The 12,649-nt window shown below is 31.3% G+C and overlaps 1 protein-coding gene across 3 annotated transcripts in view; it reads right to left on the bottom strand.

The window, feature by feature from the left end:
• Positions 1-12,649, bottom strand: part of LOC139517278 (sodium channel protein para-like) — a 111,012-nt gene that overhangs the window by 19,204 nt on the left and 79,159 nt on the right. For all 3 annotated transcript variants that reach the window (XM_071308175.1, XM_071308177.1, XM_071308176.1), the window contains 7 exons: positions 11,640-12,008; positions 10,236-10,351; positions 6,683-6,918; positions 4,435-4,481; positions 3,804-4,157; positions 2,377-2,550; positions 1,195-1,335 (listed from right to left, as the gene is read on the bottom strand). In XM_071308175.1, the coding sequence (XP_071164276.1) occupies positions 1,195-1,335; positions 2,377-2,550; positions 3,804-4,157; positions 4,435-4,481; positions 6,683-6,918; positions 10,236-10,351; positions 11,640-12,008 (1,437 nt within the window). The remainder of the gene's footprint in view (positions 1-1,194; positions 1,336-2,376; positions 2,551-3,803; positions 4,158-4,434; positions 4,482-6,682; positions 6,919-10,235; positions 10,352-11,639; positions 12,009-12,649) is intronic.

The raw sequence follows: 12,649 nt of genomic DNA, 5'->3' as shown, positions 1-12,649 counted from the left end.
TGTGTACCTTTCTTCATGTTTATAATTGAATGTTTGTTTTTTCTTCATTGGTACGTGGAAAATATATTGTTGATTTCTTTTCAAACTTCATACTTTCTTACATGTGGAAACAAATCTTCGTGGACGGTAAATATCATTTTAACTAGCAACTGTTATTAATGAAGGTAGTTCCGAAAACATTAGTTTCTGAAATATTCCTTTATGATAACAAAATGGTTAAAAACAATTACTTCATTTTATGTGAAATGACAAAGGTGAACTACTTGATTTTTCGTCACAGAGGGGAAAATTCCTAAGATCAATTTTTTGTCAAATGTTAAGTAAAACTAAGGAAAAAACATAAATGTGCTTGATAATATGCAAACCTTTAATTTATGAATAAAAAGTCTATATTATGTAAAAATTTAAGCTTTAAAAGAGTAAGAGATAACTGGAGGAAAAATGTAATAACAAAATATACATTAAACGTTCAACATCCTGTCACTTTGGAATCTTGACAGAAATCTAGAGATATCATGATATGCTATAAACCATATTTACACACAGACGTGAATAATATCAGATTCATATGGAAAAATGTAAACGGAGTATTGTCATAAGACCAAGTACCTTGCATTCTTTTCTTTTTTTAGATTACGTTTAATATGTTATCTGTTATCGTAGTAGAAATTTACACAAAAATCAGAAACATGACAATATTCAAAACTTTTTTTTTATTTCAGGTAACGCAATATAAAATAATCAGTTCTAGCTCCAAACTACCAAAGGATGTGAGCGGTCAAAACTTGTCTCTTATTTTGGACACGTAAGGATGGATGGATAGGGTTAAACCAATTTGTCTCTTTGTATCGGAACACTTTGGACATAATACTAACAGTACCTTGATCAAACATAAATTCCATATCTTTAAGTTTTGAAAAAGTAAAACTTGGTGAATTACGGAATGAAAACATTCATTGCCTTATACATATAAATATCAAAGTACAGTCATATGGGAAACGTTCAATTTATATAAAGAACCCTTGAATTGTATCCACGCATAACATATTTAAACTTACATTTATAAGTACCAAGATCTTACATACACATATTATTTTTGGTATAGACTGCTAATTAAATGTAAATACATGTACATACATTTCATAATATTTATAATAAAACCATACGAAATTCTAATGAAAGCTATAAACATACCCGCATTCCTTCCCATCTAGACACAGCACGCAGTGGTCGCAGTGCTCTTAATGTTCTCAGGGCCTTTAAAGAACCTACACCGTCACCTTTTTGTCCCGGCTCTTGTGGCAAGTTCTCAATAACTAACATTATGATAGATATCTATAAAGAAGTATAAGATGTTAGTCATTTCTATAATTAACAAACTTCACACAATATCCAGACGAAAGGCGCCTTTGGATTTTCAAATATGTTTGCCTTGAACATCACTAATGGGACATTTATTGTCGAAATGCGCATCTTGTGCAGTAAAATAATTACTGTGAATTTTATTTCAATATATTCCTTTGCTGACTACTACGTTCTCCTTAAAAAAAAACCATAAATAAATGTACTAAGGGGTTATTGAAAAGCCAATATGAAGTTAAATAACTTAAAAGATAACACCATGTCCTCAACAATCGTCGAAGAGAAAAAACAACTCAATACACAACCAATGAGTCTATGCTACTGTTGATGGAGTTTATTCCCCGAGGGTATCATTAGCCCAGTAGATATCACTTATGTGTTGACATGAATTATCATTGATATGGTCATAATTATAAATTAACTGTTTACAAATCTTTGAAATTTTAAGCACTAATGCTTTTCTACCTAAGGAATAGATAACCTTAGCTGTGTTTGGCAAAACTTTTAGAAATGTTTGGTCCTATGCTCTTCAACTTCGTACTTTATTAATCCTTTTAAAACTTTTTTATTCGAGCATCACTGATGAGTCTTATATAGACGAAACGCGCGTTTGGTGCAAATACAAATTTTTAATCCTGGTATCTATGATGAGATTATTTCCGAACTTAAAAAGCGGACAAATTCATAATGGATCTGTTATTGTTATAAATATGAACATATATCCCCACTTGCGTCAATACACGCAAAGCCTTAACAGATACGTTGATGGACTAATGTGAATAATTGTGATTATGGCATTCGAAGTATTGCTTCGTTTTAAAAGAAGTAGAATAAGCTCATCATAGATACCAGGATTGAAATTTCATATTTACGCCAGACGCGCGTTTCGTCTACAAAAGACTCATCAGTGACGCTGGAATAAAAAAATGTTAAAAAGGCCAAATAAAGTACGAAGTTGAACATATATGTATTGAAAGTGAATAATATTCCGTGTGAAAAAGAGTGCATACTTACAGAAACAATTACAAAATCCAGCCAACACCAAGCATCTGTAAAGTATTTTTTATATCCAAATGCAACCCATTTTAGCAACATTTCTAATATAAAGATGACTGTGAAAAATTTATCAAAGTAATTCAAAACTTCCTTCAGCACTGGACGTTCACGCAGATATACATCTTCAAGAGCCTAAAATAACGGATAAATAAAATTATTTATCTTATAAAATTGGGTTACTTTAATGCATCCTTACTTTATAAACGTTCAAACGAAAAAATAATGTGTGTAAAAGCTGAAGTTGAGCCTACCATTCCAACATCTTTTCGTATAGTGAGCTTGAATTATATTGTCCTGTTTGATCGCAAATCACTAATAACATATTAACATTTACTGTCAAAACAGTGATTGTACTATTGTAGAATTTCTTCATTGGTGTACATTTTTATATTACGACATACAACAAAAAAACCTTAATATTCTATTTTACACATTTGTCATTTAATGAGGAAATTTATTGATACAGGAGGTCGTGTGAATTTATTAAACTTTTATTTTCATTTGATTTACAATTTCTCAGAACATTTAGAGCGTAGTTTAATGCATATAAAATGGTATTCGTCATTCTAATGCAACAACGTTTGTAACGTTCATTTTGATTGGATAACGTCACTTATTTACATGGCATCAATTTTTCAATTGATGCTACTGGACGTACGCGCAAGCGCAGACGGCATATGACATAATTTAAATACATGTTTTAACGTTGTTTTCTGTCAGTTTCATTAGAATGGAGATAACAATATTGTATGTTCAGCTCCGATGGCATCAATTGGGGATTTGATGGTCGCAAACATCCGTTTACTGTCTCCGCTAACGCGTCGCAAGTAAACTTAATTTGCGACAATCAAATCCCCAATTAATGCCATCGGAGCTTAAAATACAATACAGTTATCTTCTAATTTACACACAAAGAGCTGTGTCTTTCTATGTTGCAATGCTACACTATTGTATCATATAAGGGTGAAGGTTGGAACCTATCAAAACGTTTCAACCCGCTGCATTTGTTTGCACATGGCCTGAATCATGAATCTGATGTTCAATAGTTGTTGCTTGTTGATGTGGTTCATAAATGTTTCTACTAACTCTTTTTTTTTTACATAGATTAGACAGTTGGTTTTTTAGTTTGCATGGTTTTATACTAGTCATTTTTGGGGCCCTATATAGCTTGCTGTTCGATGCGAGCCAAGGCTCCGTGTTAAAGACCGAACTTTGACCTATAATGATTTACTTTTCCAAATTGTGACTTGGATGGAGAGTTGTCTCATTGGCATTTCTACAACATCTTTTTATATAGCTTTTTATTTTTTTTACATTTATTTTTATTAAAATCTATGAAATTCAGCATATGAAATAAATCAAAATAAATCGACCATTTTACTTACCAAGGCTAAACTACTTGCAAGGATCATTGTTATGATGAATGTTTCAAAATACTTATGTTCCACCATAGCGAAAGCTTTACATCTAAGGGACCACCATTTTTTTCCAATTGTTGTGTGTTCACAACGAATACAACATGCACAGTTCCTTCTGAAGATGCTACAGAAACATTCATCTGGCTGGTTAGCAAAAACAGCCTCAACATCGTTTATTTCTGGTTCACCTGTTGCGTCTACTTTCTTTACGCTTTTCTTAGAGTCTTCGTCATCTGATGTTGAGCTACTACTAAGACTTTTAGAATCATCTGAATGCCTACTTTTGATGGAAGAGGCTCGACTGGCAGATTTTGTTGAAGCCTATGTTTTGCAAAATACACATGAAAGCCAAAACATTAAGAATGAATAAGTACATATAATACAACTGTAAACTTTTATGCAATATTCATCATCATCAACAATTCAAAGACGTATATTTAGATTTAATAATAATTTTTGTTATTTCAACAAAAATGAAAATGATAAATAAATTGTTCTATAAATTGTATTAAATGCAATTGATAATTTTTATCATTATATGTTCCTATTTTATTTTAATTATTTGATTTGTATTTACATGATAATTTTGAATACTTACATTATCACCTTCAATGGTATCAGGGGTTCCACCATTTATTATTTCAACTAAAACATAATGATAGAAATGGCTATATTACTCGTATTTTGTATTGAAATAGTTAATTACATATGAAACAATTATCAAAGAACATTGTATATTCGTATAAGTAATATAAAAGGCTTCCAATGTACAAAAAAACTTTATAAATTCATTTTGAATTGACAAACAAAGAAAATATCACCAGGTGGAATCGCATAAAATCGAAACGAAGAGAAACCTAATGTATCAACATGGCAAATATATTCTGCTATGTATGCACTACCTACCCTGGAATGTGAGACTCAATGGAAAAAATGTCACGATTGATTTGATCAGACGACTTCCTTTAGTCAAATAAATAAAGTGAAAAGAAGAATTGAGTCTCAAAACACGTAATTATCTCAAATAGTTTACACAGTTTTTTAACAGTTTATATTATCACATATATTTTCAGTCATGTCCTTTGATTGTTAGTGTGTACTAGTTTTGATAGTTAAATGTGTGTTAGCATTTTCACTTTCATTTACCATCAGTCACAAAGACATAAAAGACACTTTACAAAAATTTACTGTCATCAGCAAGCAATCCATCTTATTTTGGCGATATGTTTTAACATTGTCGTATAAGCCGGAGGTTTGGTTAGTCATAACATCAGGTTCAACCAACCCTTTTTCTTTAAATGTCTTATACGAAGTCAGGAACAAAGCATTTGTTATTTAGTTGTTCGTTTCTATATATGTTTGTGTTTGTTTTTGTTGCACTTTAGTGTTCCCGGTGAACCTATAGTTGATATTTACTTCGGTTTTAGTTTGTTTTTCGGATTTTTGTCTCTTAATCGATTAATGAATTTTGAACAGCGATATATTACTGCTGGCTTTACTTATGTGTGTCGCAAGGCCGCCAAAGTAAAAAAAAACTTATATAAAAGTTATACAATTATTCTCGATATAAAAAGAAACAAAATGTACATGGAACGTTGTTCCAGATGAAATCAGTGAAAAAGAAACTATATAGTATTTCAAGCTAGAAAACACACTGGGCGGTAAAGTGCATATAGATCCATAAATTAAGCGAGTGGACATTGCATATATATTTGATACGTTAAGATGTCTGACTAGTTGACCAGGTTGTTTTGATGATATTAACTGCAATGTGGTCCGAATGTTGAATAAACTGAAATAGGTGGAGAGAAACACTTCATTTACAGTGAGTTTCAGTAACATTTTAGTTTGAATTTTACTTTAAATGTTACCCACATTAACAGATTATAAATGATGTACTGGAATCCGGATTATATAGCGATAATCATCTCATATAAACTGAATACGAATAGAGAATAACCATTCACATAAACAGGCGAACACATGTGGATATCAGATCTTTCAGTTCATTCAAATTTCTCAAATTTTACCAATTTATGGAAAGATACCACTCCCGCCAAACAACAATCACACTTCTTACTCCTTTATCTTTTGAGGACTAATCGCGCGTCTGCCGTACAAATTAAACTTCTTGTATCTTTTATGAGTTTTATATATTTATGTTTTAACAGCAATATAAATTCCATCATAAAGGTAATTGGCTATGTTCTTTTTTTTTTAATTTTGGGAATCTATTATGGCAAATAATGTTATATTGTCATCTATATCATATTTTTATCGAACGACTCTTCTTTATTCAGACAGATAGTGGTATTTAGAAGAATTATATATCGACTTTTCTAGAGAAACCCAGTTCATTTTAATCTTTGATCTAGTAATAATTTAATGTTTTCAATTTAAACACAACAGGAAAAGAATGAACTTAAAGTTTATATATATTTCAAGGAGATACGAAATTGGAAATATAAATATTGGTTAACCTTAATGGTGAAATTCGCGTGTCTAAATCTCAATGTAGTGTTTTGTGGTCTGTTACTTTTCTATTCGATTTGTCTACGGTCTTAGTCGTTTGTCTTTCTTCGTCTTATTGTTCTTAGGTGTTATCTCTATTGTTTTCCATTATCTTATTAAAGTACATCATTGGTAATGTCAACAGAGTTTTGATTTTTATATAAATATGATTATAGGCTTAATTTGATATTAGAATTTTGCAGTCTAACCAAATAGGTCAATTGGAAAATACAATCATATAAAAAAAAAAAGAGAGAGAGAGAGAGCTGGTAAAAAGAAAGATACAAAAGACAGGTACAACGGAAGTGATGTAAGGAAGTGTGTTAGAGAATGACCTGTCACTGTGTCTTGTATTGTTAGTTTGGGATGGTCATCAAAGTTCTGAGGATCTATGGAACCATTAATACCAATGACTTGATGACCATCAACCATGCTGTCTTTTCCGTTCATATCAAAACGGGATACTTCTGGTGATGATGGCGGCAAGGCTGGAGGTTTAGGTTTTGTCACCAACCGACCTTTTATACTTTTTGCAATCACTATTGTTTTCACTTTAATCCATCTGAAAAACCTAAAGTAAAAAAAAAATAGTATAAAATTGTTTTTATTGATTTAGCAGTTGTGAAAAAAAAACACATAAATGCCTATTTTAACATATATTCTGAATGAGTTTGGTTAAGAGTCATTAAAGTTGTAACTTATCGGTGATATAACCTGTTATGTAGTGTTTGGTATTGATTGCTGTATGTTATACTTGTTCATTGTTGAAATATATATGAAGCCGTTGTTGTCTCTATGGAATTGTTTCACATTTTGTCACTTTTATAATTAAACTTCAGGTATATTTTTGGCTTATTGTAATATTCAATAATTGTTTGAATATTTGTCATTTTGTCTCATTTTTTATTTTTCTTTATTTTATATTTGTAATTTAAACTTTGAATCCATCATAAAACTAGAGGCTCTAAAGAGCCTGTGTCGCTCTCCTTGGTCTTGTGCATATTAAACAATGGACACGGATAAATTCATGACATAATTGTATTTTGGTGATAGTGATGTGTTTGTAGATCTTACTTTACTGAACATTCTTGTTGCTACAATTATCTCTATCTATAATGAACTTGGCCCAGTAATTACAGTGGAAAATATTTTCTAAAAATTTACAAAAATTTATGAAAAATGTTAAAATTTATTTATAAAGGGCAATAACTCCTTAAGGGGTCAATTGACTATTTTGGTCATGTAAAACTTATTTGTAGATCTTATTTTGCTGAACGTTATTGCTGTATACAGTTTATCTCTATCTATAATAATATTCAAGATAATAAAAAAAAACGGCAAAATTTCCTTAAAATTACCAATTCAGGACAGTAACCTAACAACGGGTTGTCCGATCCATGTGAAAACATCAGGGCAGATAGATCTTGACCTGATAAACAATTAAACCCTGTCAGATTTTCTCTAAATGCTTCGGTTTTTGAGTTATAAGCCAAAAACTGCATTTTACCCCTATGTTCTTTTATTAGCCGTGGCAGCCATTTTGGTTGATTGGCCAGGTCACGCCACACATTTTTTAAAAAAGTTACCCCAATGATGATTGTGGCCAAGTTTAGTTTAATTTGGCCCAGTTGTTTCAGAGAAGAAGATTTTTGTAAAAGATTACTAAGATTTACGAAAAAATGGTTAAAAATTGACTATAAAGGGCAATAACTCCTTCAGGGGTCAACTGACCATTTCGGTCATGTTGACTTATTTGTAAATCTTACTTTGCTGAACATTATTGCTGTTTACAGTTTATTTCTATCTATAATAATATTCAAGATAATAACCCAAAACAGTAAAATTTCCATAAAATTACCAATTCAGGGGCAGCAACCCAACAACGGGTTGTCCGATATATCTGAAAATTTAAGGCCAAATAGATCTTGACCTGATGAACAATTTTACCCATGTTAGATTTGCTCTAAATGCTTTGGTTTTTGAGTTATAAGCCAAAAACTGCATTTTACCCCTATGTTATATTTTAAGCCATGGCGGCCATCTTGGTTGGTTGACCGGGTCATCGGACACATTTTTTAAACTATATACCCCAATGATGAGTGTGGCCAAGTTTGGATTAATTTGGCCCAGCAGTTTCAGAGGAGAAGATTTTTGTAAAAGATTACAAAGATTTACAAAAAATGGTTAAAAATTGACTATAAAGGGCAATAACTCCTAAAGGGGTCAACTGACTATTTTGGTCATGTTGACTTATTTGTAAATCGTACTTTGCTGAACATTATTGCTGTTTACAGTGTATCTCTATCTATAATAATATTCAAGATAATAAACCAAAACAGTAAAATTTCCATAAAATTACCAATTCAGGGGCAGCAACCCAACAATGGGTTGTCCGATTCATCTGAAAATTTCAGGGCAGATAGATCTTGACCTGATGAACAATTTTACCCCGTTTGCTCTAAATGCTTTGGTTTTTGAGTTATAAGCCAAAAACCACATTTTACCCCTATGTTCTATTTTTAGCCATGGCGGCCATCTTGGTAGGTTGACCGGGTCACCGGACACATTTTTAAAACTAGATACCCCAATGATGATTGTGGCCAAGTTTGGTAAAATTTGGCCTGGTAGTTTCAGAGGAGAAGATTTTTGTAAAAGTTAACGACGACGGACGACGACGGACGACGACGGACGCCGGACGCAAAGTGATGGGAAAAGCTCACTTGGCCCTTCGGGCCAGGTGAGCAAAAAATGGAATTATCAAACACGATTGTTTAAAAATAAAATGCTGCGTCGTTTTTTTTCTTTGTGAATGTCTTCAACATGAAATCAATCATATTTCTTGTTATTTCAAAAGTTAAGAAAGCACTGATGACCCTTCTGAAGCATATGAGTTCAATTCTCATTTCTAAGATGTTCGTGCTGTCCAAACATTATAGTCTAAGTATAATATTGTGGCTAGTTTTTGTCTGATCCCATTTTTGTCTTTAGTATGATGTTGCCCCCCAATAATTTATCTTTTTTTTAAGAGTTAGTTAAATCAAACTTTTGAGTCATGTTAGTCCCTACTTATAACTGATTAATCTTTATAATATATAAAAACTATTATAAATAAGATTGACAAAACTAGTGAATATAAAATGAGAGTCACAAATAGTTATAAAATTGATCTAATAATGAACATTTGTTTTATAAAAACTGGTTGGAAAAGAAAACAGCATATTCAAATTAATCTTGAAAACAACTATGAACAAGATGAATGTATAAAAGATTCGAATCTTTAATAATCCCAATACTCTATTTAATTTAATACAAGATGTTTTTTCAAAGATAAAACGGAGGCAATTCATCAGCTCTGGTACATGATTCATAAATCACATTTATACAAACAGAATAGCTAAAAAATGCAGGACAAAATAAATATAACATTTTCCCGACTTGTTGTTGGCCCCTTGTGTACCAACATCAGGTAACGGATGTCAATTTTGTAGCGTTGTGATTAAATAAAATGGTAAAATACCTTTGTTATTAATATTTATAATAAGCAGTTTGAAACGAAGGGAAATATTTTCTTGAGAATTATTCAAAAAGGCTTTAAAATTTTCCTGAAATTGATGGTAATTGACGGTTGTCATGTATACTATATACAAGCTCCGTTCAGGGATGGTCATGACAACTATTTGAAATAAATTTCTAAAACAGAATAATAAATGAATATTATCATACATAGCTGTTATATTGTAGGGTATTATTATAAAAAAAGTCGTAAATTTGAGAAGATGTTATGTTGTGGCCTATGGCCTATAGTCGAGGAACAAAAACTACCGTTTATCCTATAGATACACTGTTTGATAGAGAGAAAAAAAACGTTTTCTCCACAATTATACAAACCTTTCAAAACGACTTATTGCTTCTGCCAATTTATTGGGTTCTGGCTCCGCTGTGCTTGGTTCTACGTTATCATTACTAAATGAGCTCAACAGCAAAGCAAGAAACAAATTCAATACCTAGAAAAAAATATTCATTAAAGGTTCTACATAGATTTTCGTAACATGAGAAATAGTTGGCATTTCTATGATATATAGGATTTTGGGATATGAAAATAAATCAAAAGGTTTGTGTTTAAATCTTTAGACCATACTTTTATGATTTTTTACTTTAAAGTCATATGAAACTTCAAATAAAAAATAAATAAATAATGTCTATGTTTTTCATAACTAAATGGGTAGTTTTTATTATAAAACGTATGTACATATCCTTTTTTTTTAAAACACTTTATAATTTGTCCACATTTAGAAGAACCCTTTGTTTGCAGGAATATGACAGTTCTTGTCCATTCGTTTTTTATGTGGTTTGTCGTTTGATTTTGCCATGTGATTATGGACTTTCCGATTGGATTTTCCTCTGAGTTCAGTATTTTTGTGATTTTACTTTTTTCCAGTGAACAATTCGTCGATATGTTTTCCGTATGCAATGATCTCATCGTGACTTTTCTCGTAAAAATCCAGTGATCGCAATGGATCTGTCATTGAAATAAACTATTATCTTATTCTACATGATATACACGTGCTCAATATCCATCTTTCTTTGTCGGTTGTTTATTAAGGTGACAATCGGTAAACTACGGTTTCAAAACACGATAATTGGTTAGATCCATATTTCAGAGAGATTTTTTGGTTTTAAGATAATACGATTAGGATGCGTAAAAAGGATAAAATCGTGCAAAGAAGATTTAGTTTATGATATATACATGCATTGGTTCAAGAATTGAATAAATATTATTTTTCACCAGACACTCGTTTCATATGACTTTAAAAGGGAACATAAATGGAAACCTGTTATTTCTGTGCAGGTTTCAAAGGTAAGTAAACAGTTTATTACATTTCAAATTTGTGGTAATATTTCGTTTCTGAACTTTAATGTAGACATTCCATAACAGATGTGTGATGTTGGTTTGTTTGAATACAGTTTTATTAACTAAACTTTAATATGATAAACCAATGTATTATTTCACTTCTTTTTGTAATAAACAGCCATATATTTTAATTTTTAAAATACAGCCATTTGAATGCAGACTTACCCTTCCGGAGCACTTGTGACCATCCTGAATTAAGTTGGGTTCTTGTCAGTTTTCAGCTCTCTATATTGTGTTGTGTGTACTATTTTTGATGTAATTTTTAATTTATTTTGCCATGTCAGTGTCAGTTTGTGTACGACGTATGAGTTCGAATATCACTTTGGTAATTTTTGCCTCCCTTTGCGTTTTATCAGCTACAATTACAATAAAGTACTCACCACAAGATTACCGATGGTAAACGTCAGTAGGAAAAATGGAATACAAGGCCAACCTGAAACACGCTGACATCCCCACATTGATTCAATCCATTCTCCACATAATACACGAAAAACAATCATAAAGGAATGCAAAAAGTCCATGAAATGCCATCTAGGTCTCTCTGAGTCTCTTAAACTAGCAATGGTTTCATTAGGATTTCCATATCTTTCATAGCTCTGCCCAAACAGCTGCTGACCCATCACAGCAAATATAAATATCACTATTCCCAATACAAATACAAGATTTCCTAACGCACCCATAGTTCTTGCTACTACACTTATTAACATATTAAGAGTCGGCCAGGATTTCGCTAGTTTAAAAACACGAAGCTACAAAGAGTAAAAACAGAACACAAATGTAATTATCGTTCAAATCTTTCAATTGTTTTATAAGAAAGGTATAAAAATTATAAAATTTCATTTCATTCTGAAATTATCATTTTGATATAAAAACAAAATTAAAAGTTATATTATCTGGATATTTTAGAAACTTTCACACACAACATTCTTTAACAAGTTGCATTGTAAACAATGGCTTACTAATGAAACTCTCGCGTAGGGAATTCGGTCAAAGGACAACTGATGAGTTGTAGATCAGAAAGGGTATTACACTATATAACATGCTGACATAAAATCTAAAAAACAATTATCAAACAGTTTTTTCATCATCATCTGTAGAATAAATACCCTTGAGGAAATTTTTCTGAATATGTCTTGAATGGTTAATGTCAAATCCATCGAAATCGAATTTCAATTGTATGTCATAGTCATTCCAAAAATGTCAAAATTCGTGTAAATGTTTTCGTAATGTCATAAATTATACGACGTCCAGATATCTTATCAACATTGCAAGATATCAATATAAATTATGACAAGTGTGTTTGTATGTCAATCATTGGAAGACAGTAAGGCTATGTTTCATGTCAGACTTTATTTTCTGCCAGATTTACCATTGACCCTAAATACATATT

Source organism: Mytilus edulis, chromosome 3, assembly GCF_963676685.1.
Source record: "Mytilus edulis chromosome 3, xbMytEdul2.2, whole genome shotgun sequence".
NCBI lineage: Eukaryota > Metazoa > Mollusca > Bivalvia > Mytilida > Mytilidae > Mytilus > Mytilus edulis.
This window is presented reverse-complemented; position numbering and strand designations above follow the sequence as displayed.